The 22181-nt window shown below is 56.2% G+C and overlaps 9 protein-coding genes across 9 annotated transcripts; 4 read left to right on the forward strand and 5 right to left on the reverse strand.

Annotated features, from left to right (window-relative positions):
- Nucleotides 1–420: 420 nt before the first annotated feature.
- Nucleotides 421–3878, forward strand: GDH2 (NAD-dependent glutamate dehydrogenase; the record flags this gene model as incomplete). Its single annotated transcript, XM_071066003.1, has 3 exons — nt 421–775; nt 838–3751; nt 3845–3878. 3 exons carry the CDS (start codon nt 421–423, stop codon nt 3876–3878), a joined length of 3303 nt encoding a protein of 1100 aa, XP_070922104.1.
- A 1049-nt stretch (nt 3879–4927) lies between these two features.
- MFIFM68171_10585 (uncharacterized protein) lies at nt 4928–7084 on the reverse strand (the record flags this gene model as incomplete). Its single annotated transcript, XM_071066004.1, has 2 exons — nt 4928–6813; nt 6973–7084. 2 exons carry the CDS (start codon nt 7082–7084, stop codon nt 4928–4930), a joined length of 1998 nt encoding a protein of 665 aa, XP_070922105.1.
- Nucleotides 7085–7672: 588 nt separating this feature from the next.
- Nucleotides 7673–8317, reverse strand: MFIFM68171_10586 (uncharacterized protein; the record flags this gene model as incomplete). The annotated part of the gene is made up of 1 exon (XM_071066005.1): nt 7673–8317. The coding sequence occupies one exon, from the start codon at nt 8315–8317 to the stop codon at nt 7673–7675; it is 645 nt and encodes a 214-aa protein (XP_070922106.1).
- A 596-nt stretch (nt 8318–8913) lies between these two features.
- On the forward strand, nt 8914–10863 carry MFIFM68171_10587 (uncharacterized protein; the record flags this gene model as incomplete). The annotated part of the gene is made up of 2 exons (XM_071066006.1): nt 8914–9113; nt 9225–10863. The coding sequence occupies 2 exons, from the start codon at nt 8914–8916 to the stop codon at nt 10861–10863; spliced, it is 1839 nt and encodes a 612-aa protein (XP_070922107.1).
- A 284-nt stretch (nt 10864–11147) lies between these two features.
- Nucleotides 11148–13142, reverse strand: TYR1 (prephenate dehydrogenase (NADP(+)); the record flags this gene model as incomplete). The annotated part of the gene is made up of 4 exons (XM_071066007.1): nt 11148–12280; nt 12364–12475; nt 12538–12598; nt 13033–13142. The coding sequence occupies 4 exons, from the start codon at nt 13140–13142 to the stop codon at nt 11148–11150; spliced, it is 1416 nt and encodes a 471-aa protein (XP_070922108.1).
- A 394-nt stretch (nt 13143–13536) lies between these two features.
- Nucleotides 13537–14682, forward strand: ATS1 (alpha tubulin suppressor; the record flags this gene model as incomplete). Its single annotated transcript, XM_071066008.1, has 1 exon — nt 13537–14682. The coding sequence occupies one exon, from the start codon at nt 13537–13539 to the stop codon at nt 14680–14682; it is 1146 nt and encodes a 381-aa protein (XP_070922109.1).
- A 104-nt stretch (nt 14683–14786) lies between these two features.
- MFIFM68171_10590 (uncharacterized protein) lies at nt 14787–16481 on the reverse strand (the record flags this gene model as incomplete). Its single annotated transcript, XM_071066009.1, has 7 exons — nt 14787–14816; nt 14869–14979; nt 15035–15624; nt 15677–15913; nt 15963–16107; nt 16162–16299; nt 16368–16481. The coding sequence occupies 7 exons, from the start codon at nt 16479–16481 to the stop codon at nt 14787–14789; spliced, it is 1365 nt and encodes a 454-aa protein (XP_070922110.1).
- Nucleotides 16482–17106: 625 nt separating this feature from the next.
- MFIFM68171_10591 (uncharacterized protein) lies at nt 17107–18899 on the forward strand (the record flags this gene model as incomplete). The annotated part of the gene is made up of 3 exons (XM_071066010.1): nt 17107–17777; nt 17841–17920; nt 17986–18899. 3 exons carry the CDS (start codon nt 17107–17109, stop codon nt 18897–18899), a joined length of 1665 nt encoding a protein of 554 aa, XP_070922111.1.
- A 2892-nt stretch (nt 18900–21791) lies between these two features.
- MFIFM68171_10592 (uncharacterized protein) lies at nt 21792–22160 on the reverse strand (the record flags this gene model as incomplete). The annotated part of the gene is made up of 2 exons (XM_071066011.1): nt 21792–22019; nt 22083–22160. 2 exons carry the CDS (start codon nt 22158–22160, stop codon nt 21792–21794), a joined length of 306 nt encoding a protein of 101 aa, XP_070922112.1.
- Between the last annotated feature and the right edge of the window lie 21 nt (nt 22161–22181).

Here is a 22181-nt window from a genome sequence, read left to right on the forward strand (position 1 = left end):
GGTGCTGTTGCCCAATTGGCAGCCGTGGATGACGAGTGTCGATGCCATGTTGCCGTGTCACTCCCCATTCCTCGCGTGCCCGTGCCACGCAGCCCGTGGCCTCCCCCAATAACCCGAGGCCGGATGTGCCGGGCGATCGACCCGATACGGGGCCAGGCCGGTGCTGGTGCCCTTGTCCTTCCCAGCGTCAGATCCTCTCGCTGCTATCAGTGATCAGGGTCGTGGCAGCGGCCAACTGCTCGCACGCGCTTACACCGACTCGCACTCCCTACAAAGCTGATGCTCGCTCGCCTCAGACCAGCGAGTCCTTCCCCGTTTCCTTTTTCCCCTTCCCTCTTATCTACTCCCTGGTTCACGTTATACCTAGCAAGCACACCACCCTCCTGTTACCCCTAGATACCTCCCGTCATCTCCGCCGCTATGGCAGGCATAGCCGTACAACCATCGCTCGCTAGCCCTGCTCGCGGAGGGCGGCGGATGTCTAGCTTGACTATCGACACTGACTTGGCCATGTCTAGCTTCCCCGAATACATAGATCTGTTTACGTCGTCGGACGAGACCATGATGGATTCCCCTGCAGCAAGTAGCGTCGCCAACCGGCTAGTCGACAACATCAAAGCGGACGAGCCCGGGAGGCATCCCTCGCCTCAGCCGACACATGTCAGCTACCCTTTGATGGCCAAGACAAATGGCAATGGACACAGGGTCCTGCGGTCGGCGACGGTCGGCTATGTTGCCCCAGAGTTCAAGGGCAAGAAGGAACAGATGAAGCTAGGTAAGCCAATCCTGACATGCATCTGCGGTATTATCCAGTTGGTTTACTAAGCGCACCAATAGTCAAGGCGTACATCACAAAATGCGGATGGATCCCCGAGGTTCTCGTAGACGCCCAGATCGAGTGGTTCTACAATGACCTTGGTATCGACGATGTCTACTTCCAGGTCGAGAACCCAGAGGTTGTTGCTAATCACATCACCTCCCTCTATGCCGCCAAGGTTGCAGCCTTCTCGCGCGAGGACAAGCGGGAAGAGATGCGACTGGACATGGAAGCTTCCGACCACGCCATCTACATCGATACGAGCGAACCCGGTAAGAGTGCCGTTGACGGGCCGCGCTACGAGCATCGCCTCGAATCCAAGTATCTGGATGGCAATGACACGTCAAAACGCTTCCGTGTTGAGACGTTCCGGTCCCCAGGTGTCCTCGGCAACTCGGATTCCAAGGCGACGCTGCGCTGCTATTTCGTCTACCAGTGTCAGTTTGTGGACGCCAATGCCGACCCCCAGGAGACGCGGCTCGAAGTCATCAGCGATCGCATGTTCCTTGCCAAGGCGACCAAGAACACGAAGCAGATCTACCAGGACATCATTGCGACCGCAGTCAGTAGGACTGGCCCAGTCATCGAGGTCTTTGATATCGAAGGCTCCCGGGAGAAGAGACTAGTCGTTGCGTTCCGTTCCAGGACGGCCAGAGGAATGTTCAGTGCCCTGAGTGACCTCTACCACTACTATGGCATCACGAGCTCCCGGAAGTACGTCGAGCAGTTCTCGAATGGCATCACCATCATCAGCAGCTACCTGCGGCCCGCCCCCAACCTCGAGTCCAAGTATCCCCCCATCGAGGAGTCGATCCACCAGATCACCAAGGAGGTTTCCCTCTTGTATTGCATTCCACAGACTAAGCTGCACAATATGTTCGCGTCTGGCGACCTGAGTTTGCAAGAGACCATCTACGCCCACTGTGTGTGGGTCTTTGTGCAGCACTTCCTCAACCGCCTCGGGTCCGAGTATGCATCGCTTGTGGCAGCACTCGACCCCAAAAATAACGACCATGCGGAGATCCTGTCGAGGATGAAGAAGCGTCTACGCACTGAGACCTTCACTCCCGATTATATCCTCGAGATCATTACGTCACACCCGGGGCTCGTTCGTGCTCTGTATGCGTCGTTTGCCAATATTCATTACAAAGTCGGCGGTGAGGTCGACCGCCACTGCATTGCCCCGACCCCGGCCACCGAGGTTCTTTCGGATGCGGGGCTCAAGGACAAGATTACTAGGGACGTCTCCAACGAGCACGAGGAGATGGTCATGACTGCCTTCCGAGTGTTCAACAACGCCGTCCTCAAGACCAACTACTTTACCCCGACAAAGGTGGCTCTGAGCTTCCGTCTTGATCCGTCCTTCCTCCCCGAGATCGAATACCCGAAGCGCCTCTACGGTATGTTTCTCGTCATCACGTCGGAATCCCGCGGCTTTCACCTGCGTTTCAAGGACATTTCGCGTGGCGGCATCCGGATTGTCAAGTCCCGCAGCAAGGAGGCTTACTCGATCAACGCTCGCAACCTGTTTGATGAGAACTACGGCCTCGCGAGCACTCAGCAGCGCAAGAACAAGGATATCCCAGAAGGCGGCTCCAAGGGCGTCATCTTACTTGACCCCAAGCAACAGGACAAGGCGCGCGAGGCGTTTGAGAAGTACATTGACAGCATCTTGGATCTGCTGCTCAAGGCTGAGACGCCGGGCATCAAGAACCCCGTGGTCGACCTCTACGGCAAGGAGGAGATTCTCTTCATGGGCCCCGACGAGAACACTGCCGACCTCGTCGATTGGGCGACGATGCACGCTCGCAACCGTGGCGCCCCTTGGTGGAAGTCGTTCTTCACGGGCAAGTCGCCGAAGCTCGGGGGTATCCCGCACGACACGTACGGGATGACCACTCTGTCGGTGCGCGAGTATGTCAAGGGCGTCTACCGCAAGCTCAACCTGGACCCCTCGACAGTCAGGAAGATGCAGACTGGCGGTCCAGACGGGGACCTCGGCAGCAATGAGATCCTTCTCAGCAACGAGAAGTACACGGCCATTGTCGACGGTTCTGGCGTCCTTGTTGACCCTCACGGAATCGACAAGGAGGAGCTGCGCCGTCTTGCCAAGAAGCGCCAGATGATCGTGCACTTTGACATGTCCAAGCTGTCCAAGGACGGCTACCGGGTGCTGTGCGAGGACATGAACATCACCCTGCCCAGCGGGGAGTTTGTCAGCAATGGCACTGCGTTCCGGAACACGTACCACCTCCGGGACTCGGGCCTCACGGACATCTTCGTGCCCTGTGGCGGCCGGCCCGAGTCAATCGACTTGGTCTCGGTGAACAAGCTTATCAAGAAGGGCAAGGCCACTATCCCTTACATCGTGGAAGGTGCCAACCTCTTCCTCACCCAAGATGCCAAACTGAGGCTCGAGGAGGCGGGCTGTATCGTGTACAAGGACGCTAGCGTCAACAAGGGCGGTGTGACGAGCTCCTCGCTCGAGGTCCTGGCCTCGCTCAGCTTCGACGATGAGTCGTTCGTGAAGCACATGTGCCACGACGCGCGCGGGAACGCGCCCGAGTTCTACAAGGCGTACGTCAAGGCGGTGCAGGACAAGATCCGGGAGAACGCGCGCCTCGAGTTCGAGGCCATCTGGCGCGAGCACGAGCAGACGGGAACGCCGCGGTCGATCCTCTCGGACAGACTGTCGCAGGCCATCACAGACCTGGACGAGCAGCTGCAGCACTCGGATTTGTGGCAGAACGAGACGGTCCGCCGATCGGTGCTGGCCGACGCCCTGCCGAACCTCCTGATTGAGAAGATTGGGCTCGATACCATCATCCACCGGGTGCCTGACTCGTACCTGCGGGCCATCTTTGGCAGCTACCTGGCTAGCCGGTTCGTGTACGAATTCGGCAGCTCGCCGAGCCAATTTGCGTTTTATGACTTGTAAGTTATTTTCTTTTTCCCTCTCTCGTCCATCCTTGTCGTTTAGGGAAAGGATAAGAAAGGGAAGGGAAAGAAGCTAACAATTTCCAATAGCATGTCGAAGAGGATGGCTCAGATCAAGAATTGATTCACCAGCAGTGTTGTGTATTTTTCTTCTCCCCCTGAAGGCTTTTGGCGTGCAAAAATGGAAGGGAGGGGGAAAGAAAAGGAAAGGAAAAGAAGCATCCGTGGTACTAGAGAAAAGAAAAGGCCTCTGAGCATGGAAACGACACTTGGTAGACTTGCGACGCATAAAAAAGGGGGTTGTGACTTGTGGGTTTCTGTACTGTTGCTATTGGTTTGTGGTTTGGGACTTTTGCTCTGAGGACGCAGCTAGATCAGCGCGGATTGATCCAGGAAAATGAGGAGCCAAAGCCACACAACGTGTCTTAGAATAAACTCTTTTATGATTGAGAGAGGGGTCGGCCCGCTTCTTGAAGTCATGGCCAGATTTGCTTGGTGATACCCGCTGCTATTTAGCCAAGGAACGCGTTTTGATGGAAGGTTTTGTTTTTTTTCCCCGTCCTTTTTATTTTTGCTCGGTGTAACATATCTGATGTGACTGAAGTGATCTGAGGCGAGCCTGGCGTAATGAGAGACACGGCAGCCACCCGTCCCACGCACCCCTTCTCTGTTCAGCTTTGGCTTTCTGCAAGGGATGAGACACGCGAGGAGCGCCGGGGTTGAAATTAGATTAGGGGAAAGCGGAGAGGTGATATCTGATAGCTATGTGTTTTCTGCAAGCTTGGTCTTCGGCGTTAAAAAACGACGAGGGAGGGAAAAAGAAATCATGGGCTGTCCGCGGGCAGGAAGAATGGTGAAGCCGTCATCACATCGTGAGCCACGCCGGTTGCCAGGGTGTCCGGCAACCGTGTCAAGTCTGTTGTCTCGGATGAGGGAAGAGTTCGTGGTGGTGGGACTTTTCTGGATTATGGGCAAGACTGTTATGCCTTGCCTTGGACTCTCTGTTCGAGAAGGACGAATTCAGTAACAAAATTGGGCTGGCTGTTTGCCAACCTCCATTGCCGTTTGTATGTACAGTACAGTACCGCGACGCTGCAGCAGGGATATCGACCTGCACAAAACTTAGGTGAATAAACTCGAGAGCGACAGCTACTATGGTCGTCCTCAGCAATGTCAACTACCTTCTTCCTGGCCTTCCTCGTCCTGATCGCCCTCCTTTCTGTCATTGACGCGCTTAGCAGAACCCCACAGGAGCTCATCGATTTTCTGGAAACGGGTCGCATTGAACATCAAGACCTTGAGCTTTTCGATATCCACGTTACTCCACGGGTCCGACGAGTTGGCAGACTTTGCGCGCTTCTTGGCGAGCTCTTCGTACTCCTTGGCCAGTTCCCTCTCTCTGGCCTCGCGGCGAGGGCGGTCACGCTCCCAGAGTTTCGCCGCATAGTCTTTGGCGGCCTGAACCTGCCGTTCGCGCGTGGCCTCCAGCCACCGTCTCGCATCCCCAACCTCGTCGGTCGCGGCGCCGAAGGTGTCGCGGAGGTCTATTATGTCTTTCAGCCGCCTGTGGAAAACGGTAGCATTCAGTGCCACCATATCCACATCGACGCCTTGTCCGGGCTGCTTGGGCAGAAAGTGGGAGCGAAGATGTGCCTGTACCCATCCCCGACCCTGCCGCAGGCCGGCTAGGCTGTCTTTGACCGCCTGTTGTTCGCTGCGAAGGGAGTGCAATAGACGGATGACCTGGAGCAGCGACCCGGCGTGCCGGTCCAGCATGGCAGTGTGGACGTCGGCGAGGCGTGAGGCGGTGCGGCAGAGCTCCAGGCCTTCCTCGTCTGGCCGGTCAGGCCGATTCTTAATGCGGATGCCGGGCCAGCGATCCCAGTGGTACTCGTCCTCCAACGACAGCTTGGGTTGGTACGGAGCGGACGAGTTCGCGGGTGCCATGGGCGTCGCCGCCACCTCCAGCACCTCGCGAATAACGTCATCGCCGGCCAGAAGATGGCGCAAGAGCGCAACTATAGGTTTTTCGGCGGGCAGGAACTCCCTGTGGAGCGTGGCGATGTGCGTCATGTTCTCCGGCTCGAGCTTGTTGCGTTGCGCGCAAATCTGGTTGCGTAAGTCTATTTTCAACCGCCCATCGTCGACCTGCGCCAACCCGCGCTCGAGCGCTAAGAAGGGCGAATGGACGGTTAGGTCTATCTCGGGAATGTATAATCCCATCGCCGTGGGGAGCAGCAGATGAGAGAGGAGCAGGAAGGCCAGCGGGTCGACGCGGGGGACTGTTAGCGAGATTGAAAGGTCCATATCGGAAGCGTCCAGGTATGGCCAACACATCTCGCCGATGTTGTCGCTGAGAGTTCGGGATGCGAGTTCCGGCTCTATTCCAGTAGCGGGTGGCAGCGCGCCGGCGGGCGGCGCAAAGAACAAACTGTGACTGTTGTACGGGTTGGGAAAGCCTATGAAGTGGCCGAGGTTGGACGTGACGGCGTACATGTCAAGGTGGGCTTGGAATAGCCATCCCTTTACGGCTGAGTGCAGGACTAAGTAGTATAGCTCTACAGTCGTTAATAGATAATTGTGAGCCTCAGATGACAGACGTATCATATGCTCGGCCGGACTGTCGCCAAAGATACGGCCTTGTTGACGCGCCTTCGCCAACGATTCGTAATCTAGCGTAGAGTTGGCCCGCTCCGACATCATGGCTTGAACCAGGAATTTCATATCCTTCATGATACGGTCATAGACCTCGTCGATGCTGGTCTCATTGCTCAGGGTATACGATGGGAAGTGGCTGACTGCTGACACCACGCGGCGTGTCATGTTGATAATTCTGTCAGGCGCGTCGAGCGGCACTGCGACATGACGGAGGACAGGCTGGAAGGGAGCACATGTCTCGTCGGCCGGAACGTCCACGTTGGCCTCGCTGCTCAAGACGAGGTGTCCCACCCAAATCCCAGCGACCAACGAGAGGAGCAGTGCCAGTACTCCACGCCACACGTCAATATGGTCGGGTTCGGCATGGTGAGCCCGAGCGCAGCAAGAGCCAGCGGAACGTCCTTTTGAAACACTGGGTCAGAATAGGTTGATATCAGAGCGTGCTGCTAGTATATGGGGCGCTCACCGGCAGGGGGTCGAGAGGATGCTTCAGATAAGCGGTTAGATGATGTGCACTGCAGTATTGACTACTAAGTTCTAGGAGAGTAGAGTCACGGTACCGTTCTCAGTTGTCTCGGACGTGCAGTTGTCAGCGTGCGCCGCGCGGAGCTTGGAGCTGGATGGTCTGGGCTGCGGACTGCCCGGAGGCTTGGAGTTGAGGTAGGATGGCATTATGGCCGTCGTGCGTGAACTGATCTCATGCGCGAGGAAAAAGACAGGAGGGCAGAGGGAGAGTCTGCGAGGTGACGGGATAGTGTTTGGTATGGACATCCGGGCGGACAAAGAAGGGGGAAAAGGGGGCCGCCATCAACAAAGCGCGCTAAGCAGCCTTGTGCGTTTGCCATCGCAATGCGAACCAATCACGGAAATATCGTGTTTCCACCCCGTTTCCATATCACACGCTGCAGATGGGAGCGAGCATGATCGTCGTCGCCCATCCCGACGGGCTGAATTCCAATGGCGTCCCTAGCTGATCCAGGAGCGCTCGTGCCTCACCTGTGCCGGGGATTAGGGGAGGGTATGGAGACTCATTCTTCTCCTAACACTCTGAGAGCACGGAATAAAGAGGCAAGAAATAACGGCAGGCCCGTAACGGAAAGTCATGCATTACACGAGCGAATTGTCCGTTCTCGCGGAAACATCTAATAAACAACAAACCAAATCTCCGCAACCCCTTCCCCCCCCCCAAATAGAAAGTGCAAGCCTATTTCTTCTCAAAGAGCGCCGGGTAAGCATACAAGCCAGCGCCAGTCAACTCATTCATGCGCCAAGGCTGGCCCAGATCTCGCGGCAATATTTCGTAAAGACACGGGCGCGCACTTCGTCGTTGCTCGGGTTTCCGGCATTGTCCCAATACTCGCTGCGTTTACCATGCGTTTTCTTGTGCTCTTGTTCCAGCGAGGGCACAATCTCTGTAAGGTAAGCTTGTCGGGAACGGTCGTCAAGCAGAGCGTCCGCGGCCAGCGTGGCGGCATCCACCCACACTTCACCACCGAACTGATCGGAGCCGCTCTGTCTCGCACCATCAACGACGCTTTCCCAAGCATCGGTAATGATGTGGCGCACCTCGCGGTACCTTGGCCTGCCGGGGTATGCTGAGTCCTCCGGACGGCCTAGTTGCTCTGGCGTCAAATTCAGCACCGCCAACAAGTCCAAAGGCATAGTCGCGGTCCTGCTGGCCAGTCGGATGGTTTGGGCAGTTATGCAAACGGATAACAGTGGGTCTTTCTGGTCATAAGGAGCATGGTAGGTAGCGGTTGGGCCTGGGTCCGTCATGGTGGTGGCAGCCGGATTGCCAACGGACGGAGCGGCGTCCAACTTCGCAAGTTGGCCGAAGGAGGTCAGAAGCACGCCGCCAAGGCCAATGACACCGCCGGCAAGCATCATGATAATGTTTGCAGCCATGGCTAGGTTGGCGAGAGACGACGACGACGACGGGCGGGAAATAGTGATAGAGGAGAGGCGGATGGAGCGACAGATCAATTACTGACTCGGTCGGTAGAAGAAGGCGCAAGGACGGCTCAAGGTAGGGAGACGGGAGCGTCAGGTCCAGGAACGGGCTCTGGTTATGATTTGGAGAAGGGGAAATTAGGCGATGAAGCAGCAGATGGCTTCTGCCAGCTCCTTTACATACGACACGGTGACGACCTGGGACGACCTGGAAGTGATGGACCGGTTGAGGCCGGTTCTGTCACGGCACTGTGGTGGATCGGGAACAAAGAGCACTGGTGACGCCAGGCAATCCCACCCTTTTTTGCTGCCGGAGGGCAAACGCCGCCTGAGTATTAAGCACTGCCGGTAAGTCCTTTCAACCTTTCATGCCGGCCTCTCTCTCTCTCTTTCTCTCTCTCTCTCTTCTGGATCTCTCACCCGTTATTTCCTCTTACCTGCAGCGCCGCGTCTTCCCTTCAGCCTGTCACTGTGTCACCGCCTTCACGCCTTCTCTAGACACCGCGGCAAATCAGAACTCCCTGGCAGCCAGAATTCTACCCAACTTGGCCATGGACCAGTCCAGCCCCCTTTGGCCGACAACAGCGCGGAAAGACGGTTGCGAAGAGTCGCCCTCTCAGCATGCGACTCCGAACCGCCAATCCTCCGTTGGCTCTCCGGGAGCGGCCCGCCCGGAGGGGTCACCATGTTCGGACGTGGTAGGCGGCGCTCAGATGACAAAGTCGTCCTGTCTGCAGCTACAGAATGCCTTGTATGTACCATCGCAATGTCTTCACGGCTCGCGGTGCCAAGTTGCTATCATACTATTTACTCGTCCTTTCCCCTCATCCTGCCTGGATCCGATTCTAACGTCTGCTCCAAGGGCCATACCCGGTGCGGAGACCCCTACGCTCCGCGTGCCGCTGCTGCAGCCCATTGCCATCTACGACCAGCGCACTATCCAGAACAAGAATCGCATAACCTACAACGTTGTCGACTCATCCAACAATCGCACGACCACCAGCACCAACAACAGCACCACCACCGTCTCGTCCGCTACTACCACTAACACGGCAACATACAACGGAACCGGTCCCGAACCAGCATCCATGGCAGCGCTACGCACTATGACGAGCTGGCCTATGCGTGCTCTGAGCTGTACAGTGAAGGTCTATGGCCGGATGGTTGGTTTGCTTGTTACCTATGGGTTAACACCTTTGTTGTCGGGCGTCCTGGTGGGCGGTATGTGTTTCGTACTCGCAGCAGCCGTCACGTACTTTGGCTGGGGATACGCGGCGGCCCCGATTACCGGAACCTACCGTGTCGTTAGTTCGTTGCTCAGCGGCATCGCGTTCTTCGGGAAGTGGTGGGGCTGGAGTCGTGCCCTCGGCGGTTGTGCGGCAGTGGACAACCACGCGACTCCCACGTTTGCCCCGTCATCTCAGCTTAGTAGTCTCCGCCAACCCCTGGAGCCCAGCAAGGCTGTTAGCTATGCTGGCGAACTCGCAGCGTCTCCCGTTCGGTCGCTCCTGGATTCCTCCCCGTCTGGCGCCGCAGTCCAACACCTCTCGGTCGTGGTCGAGATTCTCGGCCACGCGGATAAAACATGGCGCTTTAACCTTGATAGCCTCGCTTCTAGTGTGGATTTAACCAATATACACGCCGCCAACGATGAGTTTCTCCAGCTCATGACAAAGAACTTGCCCACCCAGCATGACTCGGCCCTTTCGCTTGCGGAACGCATCAGAGCCGATCCGGCCAGTCGGTACAAAGACCCATGGCTACCGTTCTGGAAGATGTGGGCTTCCGTCAGTTCCGGTAATAAGGATAGCCTGGCTTCGTGCCCCCACAAGCCCTCCGGAAATGGCTCGTTGTGGGAAGAGCGCTGCAACTGTACCTTGCCAAGGCACATCCAACCCGAGCCCTTCGCCACGTTCCGCGGAAGGGTATGCGGCGTGCTCAAGCTGTTGGAAGACATTATTGCGCAGCGGACAAAGGCCGGTCAAAGTTTAATCGATTACCGGAAAGAAGGGAAAGCTACATCTCAAGAGGTGCGCAAACGAGCTTTGGTTCTGGACAAGGCGAGCGTCTCGGCCGAAACGAAAAGGCGCGTTCTTCTCGCCCACGCCGCCGTCCCCGGGCAGTCCAGGGCACCAGCTGCAGGGCTAGCGGGCTCCACCGAGACGTCACAGGAATATTGTGCTGTCCGTCATGGTCTTACTCTCGGCAAATCCGCCAGTCGCGTGCAGGCCGTGCTACTGGCCCAAACAGTGGCCAAAGCAAACACCATCCGCCACCAGCTGAAAATGGAATACCGCCAGTTCCATCCTCCTAGTTATGATAGGGTGAAGAAGCTTCTTGACAAGGTGGACGGGCGGGACTTGGCTGATGACGGGAAGCTCGGTACCTTGAAGGAAATGGACAGGGACAAGGCCGTTTTGGAGGAAGTTTTACGAGCCATTCCCGCATGGGCGAGACGATACTATTCCTTCCTGAGTGCGGAAGAACACAACGGGGCGTAGACTGTAAAACTCCTCGTGTTGTCGGTTCGATCACCGCGTAGGCGGTCTTGTCTCATACTGGTTTTAGGTTAAGGAAGAAGTAACTCGGTGTTGGTTGGATGTGGGAGCGAGCAAATAGTAGCGCTAGAAATAATCCCAGGCAAAATGGCTTTGCAGATTCACTTCTCAGCTCGTAGCCACTGATCTCTGAGCCGCTCATTGACCGTGTCATACGATCCCCATCCTTTGTTCACACATCGGAATGCGCCCAACAAACCGACCTGCTCTGCCAGCCTAAAGTCACATCAGTCACTCGAGCTCTCCAGCACAGCCTTGATCATGGCCTGCCCGATCTCGGTCGCGCCCTGGAACCTAGGCTCGAAGAACCTTTGCGTCACGGCGAACCTCTCCCGCCACGTCTCAAACTGCCGCAGCGCCACGCACTCGGCCCACCCGCAGGCCGCAATCGTGAACTGCAGGTCGTCCCTCCGGAAGGTATTATCCTCGATGCCGACCCTCAGGCACTCATCCAGCAGCCCGGGCGTCCTGAACAGGTGCTCCGTGACCCCCAGCCACAGCCTGAACAGCGGCGTCGAGCAGATCATGTGGTCGTACGGCACGATCCCCAGCGCGCTCCAGCAGTCGACCATGGCCAGCAGGCTGAGGTGGTTATTCGGCAGCGGCGGGGGAGCATTAGGAGGAGCAGCATCCCCTGCATTCCCATCATCATCGTTGTCATCGTCGTCGTCGTCGTCGTCGTCATCGTCGTTGTTGGTGTTGTTGTTGCCCCTGTTGCCGAGACTGAACCGGTCCAGCAGGTCGCCCCTGAGCAGGGGCTTCTCGGCCCACTTGGGGCTCTCCTCGGCCCCAAACACCTTTTCCTTGGCGGCGTACACCCTCTCGCGCAGCTCGTCCCTGCGGCCCTCGAGCATGAGGTAGAACAGCTCTGTAGTCGACTTTGCAAACTGGTTGATCTGCTTGTGCGCCTCGGGGTTGAGGATGGCCAGGCCGGCGTAGACGTGCCACTTCTGCGCGTAGATGCGCAGCATGAGGTTGATCTTGACGTTCTCGATGCCGCCGACGTACCGGGCCCCTTCCCACGGGAACTGCTTCGTCGCGTGCCAGGCTTTGCCCATGCTCAGGAAGGCGGCGTGGGTGACGGCCTGCGTGTCGGCCGTGATGCGGTCGTGGTCTTTGGCTGTGAGGTAGACGTGCTTGGAGCCGAGGCAGCGGAGGACCTTTTCGACTTTCGTGAACGACTCGTCCGAGGCGCGGTGCTTGATGAGGACGAGCGGTTGGCCGCGCGGGTCAACGGTGGGCCCGTGGAGCGAGTGGCACGAGACGATGTCGACGTCGCTGGGGAGGTGCTCCTCAAAGGCCTTGATCTCGGGATCTTTACACGATGTTTGGCCTCCCACAATGGCACCGAGACGGGTCGCTAGAGAGTGCGCGGAAGTTGGTAAGATATTTGTTCAGGGGACCATGGGACAAAACTTCGAACTTGAGACGGAACAAACACACAGGGACCATATTGAGCGACGACGCGACCAATGGCGGCCGCTTCAACGCTGTAGATGATGTAACTGCTGGCGCGAGACACGAGGTGACCGTTGCGCAGAATTTGTATATTGGGCTATAGGCAGCATCTCAGCACTGGTCCGCAGCGGAGATATCAGGTTAGATGCACGACCGTACATAATTGCCAAACTCCTGGGCCAGCTCCTCATACTTTTCCTCTCTGTCGCAGGCCATGATCCTGGACGGTACCGCCGGTTAGCATCTACGTCACACTCAAGTCATGGGATCTGTAAAGTCCAAGTCAGCGGGACGTCCAGAGATGAGTAAAACCGACTTTTCTGGTGATTGAGATTTGATTGTTTCAGACAAAGGATGATAAGGTAGCTGAGAATTTTCATCATGGAAAGCCGGCGGCAGTTAAGCTGGGGCCAGAAAGGCTGACCAACTCTGCCACGAACGATACTCTAGCCAAATGCGCTCAAGTCATCATGCGAGGGGTTTGGGTTGCGAGTGGAAAACAGGAAGAATGACTTACCAGGTCGAGAAGAAGTTCTGGGTCGGCACTGCTAGCATCATCGGCCGGTAACGACAGTCTGACCAGCTGGGTCGCGTGCCTAGTTGACAGGTCGAGAGTGCCGGGAAAAAGAGGCAAAGAGACACGGCCAAAATTACCTCCATCCAGCATTGCTCAACCTCCGGGCATACATCTTGCCCATGTCGCCCATGCCGATTAGGCCGATCACGAAGTCTTCCGAGCTCGGAACTCCCGTCGTCGACGCCATTGTCACTTGACTAGCAAGAACCGACAAGACTGCTGCTGATTTCTAGTAGATGCCTCGTTGCCAAGCTCACATCGTCACACGAGTGGCTTTCCCTCGACCTTGCCAAGTTGAAGGATGCGTTGGATGTCGGGAACGAGCGAGGTTGCAAAGGTGGAAGAAAATTTTAGATCTTATTTTTTTCGAGGTCGGATTTTAAGCCTACCCAAGCTGGTGGGGTCCGACCCAAGGCTCCGTTCACAGTGCAGCACAGTATGCACTGTACATGTGGGGCGCCTTCCTGTCCCTTGTAACCAATCATCTCCGGTTTCCCGACTTTGGGGATTCACAACCGCTCTTTCATTCATTCCCCCCTCATCCCCTCTCTCCCGAGGTACCTGGGAAAAGAAACCCAGCCATGTTTCTCCTGCAAGCCCTCGGCTCCAACGGCTCCGGACAACTCGGCATAGGCCATAAGGACGACGTGTCCGTCCCGCAGACCGTCATCCTCCCCACTTCCCTCACCAACACAACAGAGCCCCGTCTCAGACGCATCGTCGCAGGGGGCAACCACACCCTCCTGCTCCTCTCATCCGGCGAGCTCCTCTGGGCCGGAGACGCCACGGCCGGCGCGTGCGGCCGACTTGCCCGCCTCCCGCACGACGTCTCCGATCCGGCTACTCCGACCCCCGAGTTCCGCCCCGTGGACCTGAGCCCGCTTCCCTCAGGAGCCAAGATCCAGCTGGCCGCGGCAACATGGACCGCCAGCACCATTGTCGCTACGCTGACAGCCAGTCGCGGGGAGACCGGTGTAAGCACCCGAGTCTACTCCTTTGGCGCCGGTGACAAGGGCGAACTTGGGCTCGGATCTGGCACGCTCCGCGCTCCCGAGCCGACTCAGATCCCGGATTTCCCGCCCCCGGGGACGCAGGTAGCAGAGCTAGCGTCGTGCATGGGTCACGTCGTCGCAGTGCTCAGCAACGGCGAAGCTTGGGGCTGGGGTAGCGGGCGAAAGGGTCAGCTCGGGGAGCCGGCGAGCGCCGCCGTGTACTCGCCACGGCGGATTGAAGGGGTGGGCTTTAAGGCCGTCAGGGCCGTCTGTGGGCGAGAGTTTACGTGTCTCTTTGGCGCGCCCGAGACGGGGGAGATGGTCGTGCTGGGGTCGGATAAGTGGGGGGTTCGGTCACAGGCCCCGGGAAGTGTGGTCGGGTGGAAGGATGTTGGTGCGGGCTGGGGCAGCGTGTTTGTGCTGAAAAAGGATGGGGCATTGCTCAGCTGGGGGAGAAACGATCATGGGCAGCTGGCGCGCGAGGACCTCGGGCGTGTTAGCAGTATTGCCGTTGGCAGTGAGCACGCGCTTGTCTTGACTGAGGATGGCGATGTCATGGCGTGGGGCTGGGGAGAGCACGGAAACTGCGGTCCGATCCACGAGAGTCACCCGGAAAAAGGGCAGCGGAATCGGATCGCCTCAAGTAAAGCACTCCCAACTGAGCGTGGGGCGGAGATCACAATGGTCGGTGCCGGTTGCGCAACGAGCTGGGTTGTCATTGAAAAGATGACCTAGGTAAACCCGTGACGCCGTCCCGAGCGGCGCGCGATGTAAGAGAATACCCCAGCCTGCACGGCGTAGCGCAATACTGCATCTGCTAGCCTAGCCGAGCTTGGAGCTCACGGAGAGAACAGGCCGAACCGGCGGACCTACGTCGGTCAGCAACGACAATAGCCACGAAGAGAGGGGCATGAGGCCTACCTCGGAGAGGCGCTGGGTTGGCTCAAGCCCGGAAACGAGGCGATCCGGGCGCCCATCTTGAGCCTCAGCCGGTCTGGAGAGGTAGCTGCCAATGCGTAGCGCCGACGGGTTCTACAGTCCTAATTAGCGAGGTGCTCAGATTCGGACAGGACAAGGATAACAATACCGGCTCATTAGTTGCGTTCCATTCCAGCCTCGCATTATCCTCTTCCTCCTCGTCCTCGTTCGCGTCGACCGGCTCCCATTGCTCGTCGTCATCAGCTTGGTTGACGAACAGCGACTCTGACCGATCCGTGGCTGGTGGCGGCATCGGCTGTGGCCGGATCTCGAAGACCGTCTGACGCGGCCGGACCGGGGTTTTCTGCTGAGGAGGTTTTGATGCTGGTTGGGGTGGGGCCTGTTGGTTATCATTTGCAACGGAGCTGCCTCGGTGGGATACCGAATCGAGCTCTGGCCTCGCTGCCTTGGCTACATTCGGCCGGGTGTTCTTGTGTTTCTGAGTCATGGCATCTTTCTCGCCGACTGTCATGAGAATGAATTCGCACAAGACGCCATCCGTGCCGTATGAGAGCTTCATCGGACGTCCGGGGTTCGAATAGCTGGTTGACAACTCCCCGCTGGTCATCTGGGCATGCTGGAGAATCGCACGGAAGTCCTTGACGCTAATGATTATGTGCAGTTTGTCCTGTACCCCAACATGGTCAAACTCGTCCATCTCGACCGCAATATTAGTGTGGAGAGGCTTCTTGAGTACGGCTGCGTATCTGTTAGCGCTAACCCCCCAACACCGGGTGGACGTGTTAAGGACCTTCGTTGCTCACTGCACCACGTTTTTGCACCTTCTCTGTAAAGCACGTAAAGTTTACGACACGAGCCTCGTCATCGGTGTTGATGTCTAGAAGCTCTATCCCCGGGCCGAAGTGGTCCATAAGCTGCCGCAGCGTCCTGGACGAGATGGCCCAGCGGTTTCCTGCTTCGTCCTTGTTGAATTTGGCGTGAGTCGGGTTTTTGACCTCGTACGGTAGCGAGTGCGAGGCCGTGATGCCTAGGTCCCGTGAGCAGCCAACACGCATCATACGCGGCGAAATACGTACCGTTTCTAAAAGAAATCCTGGCAACGAGACGACTTTGCTTGCCGAGACCGTCATCAATTGCTACGTCGCAGCGCTCGATCGACGCGTCTCTCTCGCGCGACTGGTCCCCGCCGCTTTGACGGGCTCTGAATATTGTAAGAAGGGACTGCAGGGCACGTTAGAGCGCATGTATCCCCCTCAAGAAGGAGCGGAAACAGACTCGGATGTAGAGCTGGCAGAAGAAGCGGTCTCGATGGTGGGGAGTTCCCTCAAAGTTATAACGTGAGAAGAACCTGTTGGCGGCGAAGGAAAAGCAGACATATGCTGACTTTGAGATATTGAGCGTGGTCAGGGTCAACTGGATGACGGTCAGGAACATGGAAACAAGGAGCCGCAGCGAGAGAGGTAGGAGGCAGTTGCTGGGACCTTGTCGTTTCTCGCCTCCAAACAAACATCATCGCTGAACTTGAACATGCAGGCGAGGGCATCATGGAGCACCGCGACGCCCTCTTCACTTAGTGTGAAGTTCAGAACTACCATATCGGAGTATTCTTTCCTTTACTCCAACACAGTAAATAAAAAAAGGGTGGCCAAGAAGCGTGTTGATTGGAAGATCGCAACTAAGGTAAGGTAGATGAGATGGGAGGCGCGGCCCGGAATTCCTCGCAGTACCGAATACTGTACGTATGTACAGTACCATCGTACCGTAATACAATATATGCAGTACAGTACAGTACAGTACATACCGCAGTGTTGGAACGGTGCTGCGGGTTCTTGTAGGGCTGATGATGTGCGGCTGGCTCGTGCCGAAGCTACCCAATGACAGTGGACGGGAACTGGGCAGACTCGAAACGCGAACCTGAACCTGCCGCTAAGACGCGGCTTTCACGTCCAGTTGTCACTGAGAAACCCCAGAAGTCGACGATCACAAACGCGACAACCAATAACACGCGCATTAGCAACTAGACTCAGATCTTGGGTTTTGCAATCCTACGCTCGTACAATTATTGCCAGTATCACTAGTTCCTCATCCTACGACCAATTTCAGCACCATTTCGCAGGCGCGTCCCCAGGACCCGGAAGCTGCCTTGTGTCGTTGAATCGAGTTAGCGGCTTTCCTATAGCCCCCGGACACCACAAAGCAGCTCCCATCCTCGGCGCTGTCATGCCATCACCACGCTCCCCAAAGGTGGATGGTTTCGCCAGGCCAACCTTCCCCCAGGAGATATGGTGGCTTGTTGCGCAGCAATTGACGGACCGCCGCGACTTTGGCAGCCTCTTTCTCTGTGCTCGTTTGAGCCGGGGCATGGCGACAGTGGCATTGCCGTTGCTCTACAGCATCCATGATCAGTCGCCCGCCATCAACGCCCACATCCTCGACATTGAGACATCGGTATGTCTTTGGCGGTCCATCATCGCGTCGAGCCTCGGGGAGACTCTTTACCCGTACTGCTGCTGGATCAAGGCCCTGAAGCTCGGCAACCTGCACTCGCATCTGGAGGATCTCGCCCGCGATAACGCCGGCCTGAAAGCCCAGTTCTTCAGCCCGCCGCTCCAGAAGCTCCAGATCCGCCGCAGGGGCCGCGCTCTCAACCTCGACGCCATCGTCATAGAGGTTGCCAACCTGGTGACCGAGCGGATCCGGTCCGACGCCGACAAACAGGACAAGCGGGTAGGATTGACAAGCCTCGAGGGCTTCTATCTCCCGACCGCCAATCTTCCCAACTGGGTCTCGAGCCTTTCTCGTCTAACTTCGCTTGTCGTCCGAGATGGTTCCGTGCTCACTAGCGATGTAGCTCGCGCCATCCGGGCAAACTGCCCTGCTTTCCGGGAGGTGTAAGTCGACCCTAACCCTGGTGTAGGCTCCGTCCGATCCCTGGACTGACCTCTAGCGCTTAGGGAGTGCTACTATTGTAAGGGCACCGATGCCGACGAAGAGCTGGCCGGCTTCTTCAAATGTCTCGAACCCAACACACTTGGTGCGTGGCCACCCGTGGGTTTAACGGCCAACCCCGGGCTTTTGCTGACTCCGGCTCTGTTGCAGAATCATTCACAGTCCTCAGCGTGAACGAGATTGGGGCAGAAACGTTCAAGGCCTTGCGTGAACACTCTCGGTCCTTGAAAACCCTTGGCCTTTTCAGCCTAGAACGGCCCGGGCTCCAGTCGCTCAATGAACTCGGTGACTGCCTCGCGTTGGAGTCGCTGACACTGGAGGCTGCGTCGAGCGCTCAGCTTTATCCGTGGGCGACCGAGTGCAAGGGCGTATTCGGAGAAGTGATTCAGTGGCTGCAGAAATGCAGCTCCCTGAGAGCACTAGAGTTCATGCACGTCCCGAGTTCGACCACGATCCTCGCCCATGTTCTTAAAGAGCCCTCTATCCGCCTGACAACGCTCAGCCTCGAAGCGGTCGACGTCGACAATGAGTTCTACTCGTCGTTGACTCGCCAAAGCCAGCTCCGACATTTACTCGTCAAGATTCTCGACGATGACCTCCTCGAGGACAGCGATCAGCGCCACCTACTCTTTGCCGACGCCGTCTGCTACTGCCACCAATTGCGTGACCTTGACACCAACGAGCTGTTTACAGTTGAAGACCTTGATAATATCAGCACAGCCGTGCCCACGCTAGAAGAAATTGTTCTAAACGGGGACTCGATTGACGACGAGTTTCTCATTCCACTGTCGCGCCTGTCGAGGCTCAACTCACTCAACATCTTTAACCCCTCGAACATTTCGGCTGGCGCGCTGCTGCGCTTCCTGGATGAGATTGGTCAAGACCCTGCGGGACGGCATGAGGGACTGCAAGTCTACATAGCGAACCAGAACGCTGAATTCAGGTTCTCGGACGAGGAGGAAGCCATGGTGGCGAGCACATTATCGGCGTGTTTCAAAGGCCGGTTCGAGATCAACTACCGGCAGGATCCGGATGAGCTGCATGAGTCTGATTTCTCTGACTGATTCTGTGACCGTGCGGGATATGTTGATAGTAACGTACCAACACATCGCCCGTCTTAAAAGAGGACGCTGGTGTATTAAGGCATATTTGATGTATTGACGTAGTAAGCTGGAAAATCGGCGGACATGGCGGAGCTCGCATGGCTCCGTCAATCTTGACCAACAGAATCGAGTCTTAAAATTCCCGGGCGCAACCGACGCCGACCGATCATGTCACAACATATGTCATCCAGCAATGGTAGAATAAACGCGTCCAAAGTCAGTGGATAATGACCATGCCGGGGATGGATCTGATTTCTTCTGGCCTTCCTTCAAGGTGATCTACGAAGGCAGGAGCATCGCGTGCCCGCCAGACGCGAAACCGCCAGCTGGAAATTATAGTGCGTGGGGGTTGCCCTGAGAATACCTCGACGCCCGAGGAAGGCAGCGGAATGCGACCAACCCGTCCCTGTGTCTAGTCTCTGTCAATTAACCTCTCTAGCAACATGAATGAGCTTTGCGTTGTGAATGCTAGGGTTCCTCTCCGCTAACAGGCAGAGGAAGTTTGGGTAGGATGCATGAAGCAACAAGAGACCTCGTCCTTATCCCGGACCTCTCTCAACCCACATATCAGACGCTCATAGCATTCACGCCACATATCTTCATGGCTTCGCTGCTTGGGCATCATGCCCCTCAAGTACTTCTGATCAGTGGCCACCAAATAGACCATGGGGGATTCTTCTTGAAGACAAGATGAATAAAGGTCGGTTGAACACCCGCAACACAGAGAATGGCATAGCCAATTTGCCAATTAAGTGACATACTGACAGGAACCGTCTCCGCCACCAGTTGGGTCTTTAATGAGACAAAATGAAGTTTTGAAGATAGCCGCATGGAGGATCCGGCAGCTCTACGGTCATATCCCCAACGAGGATCTCAAATGAGATCAAAGCTGAGAATCTGAGCAACGCCGATGCCGGACCTCTCACCTCGCGCAAAGCCGTGTACCAGTCATTTCTCAAGTCCCCCCCCCGACAGGGATCTGGATAGGTTCATAATGCCCTTGACGACCGCGCAGGGCTTGCTCGAGACCACAGAGACACAACAAGATGTGCGTCTCAAATGGATTGGCGGACGTTTGTTGATGCTCTAATTGTTTGGTCCTACCCATGTGGTCAAGGTAAGGAGGCGAACTGTGCTGCGGGATGCGCCATGGGCGACTTACATGAAAGCATCAAACCAGCCGCGGCTGCTCCTATCGAGGTCCGGCATTGCTGAACGCGGAAACTCGTTGAATTCATGGACGATTGGCTGCGATAGTTCAGCCATGTTGGACGGATTGGGAGCTCGTGTGCCTCATCACCTCTGAGGAAGTCAAAGACGAGATCTTTATACCTTGATCTTCACCACTATTCCATTTCCGTCTCAGCCTCTAACCAACGTAGGTCTCCCAACGTAGGTCTCATCCAATGTCGCGTAGGAAGCTTTCCCTGACCTGCCCAATTGGCCGCCTTAGCCGAGGTAAGTAAGGTATCTTCTGAAGCCTGGGGTGGCTCAGCCCTTTAGGTGCAACTCGGACCATTTGAGCAAACGAATGGAAGAGTGTCAATCAAAGGAACTTAGTGTAATGCATGATCAGACCCAGAGAGACACGTCTCCGCTTGCAGCTTCCCCGAATGGTCCAAGTCTCATGTTCTGGACCATTCAATGCCATGCAATTCCCACCGATGTGGCGTCCTAGATCAGATGCCGAAAGCGCATCCATGATTCGAGGCCTCGTCGTCCATGATTTGTGGTTGCTTGCCCTTGAGTTCCGAGTTGGCGGGTTCTACTACGTCCGGCAGCAAACACGGCGAGTTGATCGACGGTAAGGGGAGCGCAGCTATTGAGGATCGAGTAATCTATCAGCCCGCTGGCAAGACTATGTGTTCCCGTCTGTTCATGGGGGCCCTGACTGCCTTCATTATCCACGTGGCCTAATTATTTGCTTTTGGAGATGGAACCATCTCTGTCAGCACCTGCGTCGGCTACATTCTGCCCTAAGGATCCTAATAGGGCGAGGGCCGCTTCGTCAATCTGCAGGCGCTGGGTAGGAACCCGACAACTCGGGGTGATAGGGTCAATGGGGGCTGTCTGCATGTAGTAGGCATCAAAGTTGTGATTCTTGTTACTGTAACCGGAGGACGTGGACACCACGCAGAGGTTACCTTGATTAACAAGGACTCAACCGCGCTGGGGTTGCCGGGATTAACAGGGATTCAACTGCACTAAGGTTACTTTGATGAACAAGAACTTAACTACGCTGGGGTTACGGGGATTGACAGGGGACTCAACCGTGGCGGGCAGGGGTTGCCGGGATTTAACAGGAACTCAACCACACTGGGGTTGGCGGCAACCGAGACCGGCACGAACGTCTTCTTCTACGACGACAACCCATTTCCTTTGGCCCTAGCCCTTCTCGAAGCTGTGCCAAGGCTCTCTCCTACTGCAGCCAAGCCGTTATTCGATGATCGTAACGTCAATGCGACGCCATGCAGCCTTGGTTGGTGAGCAGCTGCTCCGCTGTTATCGCCCAGCCTGCTGCTACGAGGCGCTTTCGCCTCGACGAGTAGGGCGGAATAAGGAGGTAAAAATAAAAATATAATAAAATAAAATAAAATTAATATATTAAAAAATAAGAGAGAGAGAGAGAGAGAGTTTTGGGGGTGGGAGAAAACATACCCTCCACAATATTGTGCGATGGCATTCTCGAGCATTTGAGGTGGGAAATACAGATAACTTGGCGACTGGGTATTAGTGATATATCATCGGAGCACGGATAAGGAGGGAAAGTGGCCTAATCTAGCTAAATAGATTTGGAGAGATTGTTATGAGGTGATAGTGACCTCCCTACTTACGTGACTTCTGTCTCAGCCCTCAGCCCTGATGGATAAAGCGAACAGGTGACTCCCCTATCCCCAAGATGGAAGCGTCCTTAGTCAAATACAAACGACTGCCGTGGTGCGCTGGGTCATTTCCTGTTGCAAGCCATTTTCCATCTACAATAACCATGCTATCAGATCCGTCGAAGTCGATAACCACTGCGATGTGGTCTTTCACCTCTGCATCTATTCGGAACTCGAGCTTCAACTTTTCTTCCTGGGTCTAGAGAAGTTAACATACCTGAGGTAAGGTACTTGATGTGCCGCGTGTCGAGGGAATACCCACCAGACCTTTGCCAATTGCGTCTCTCACCTCACTCAAAATCTCGTCGTCGGTCCAACCCGTGACCTCCTTCGGATCCATCGTGTTTGGAATCGTTGATTG

This window comes from Madurella fahalii, assembly GCF_045866475.1.
Source record: "Madurella fahalii IFM 68171 DNA, scaffold_6, whole genome shotgun sequence".
In the NCBI taxonomy this organism is placed as follows: Eukaryota; Fungi; Ascomycota; class Sordariomycetes; order Sordariales; genus Madurella; species Madurella fahalii.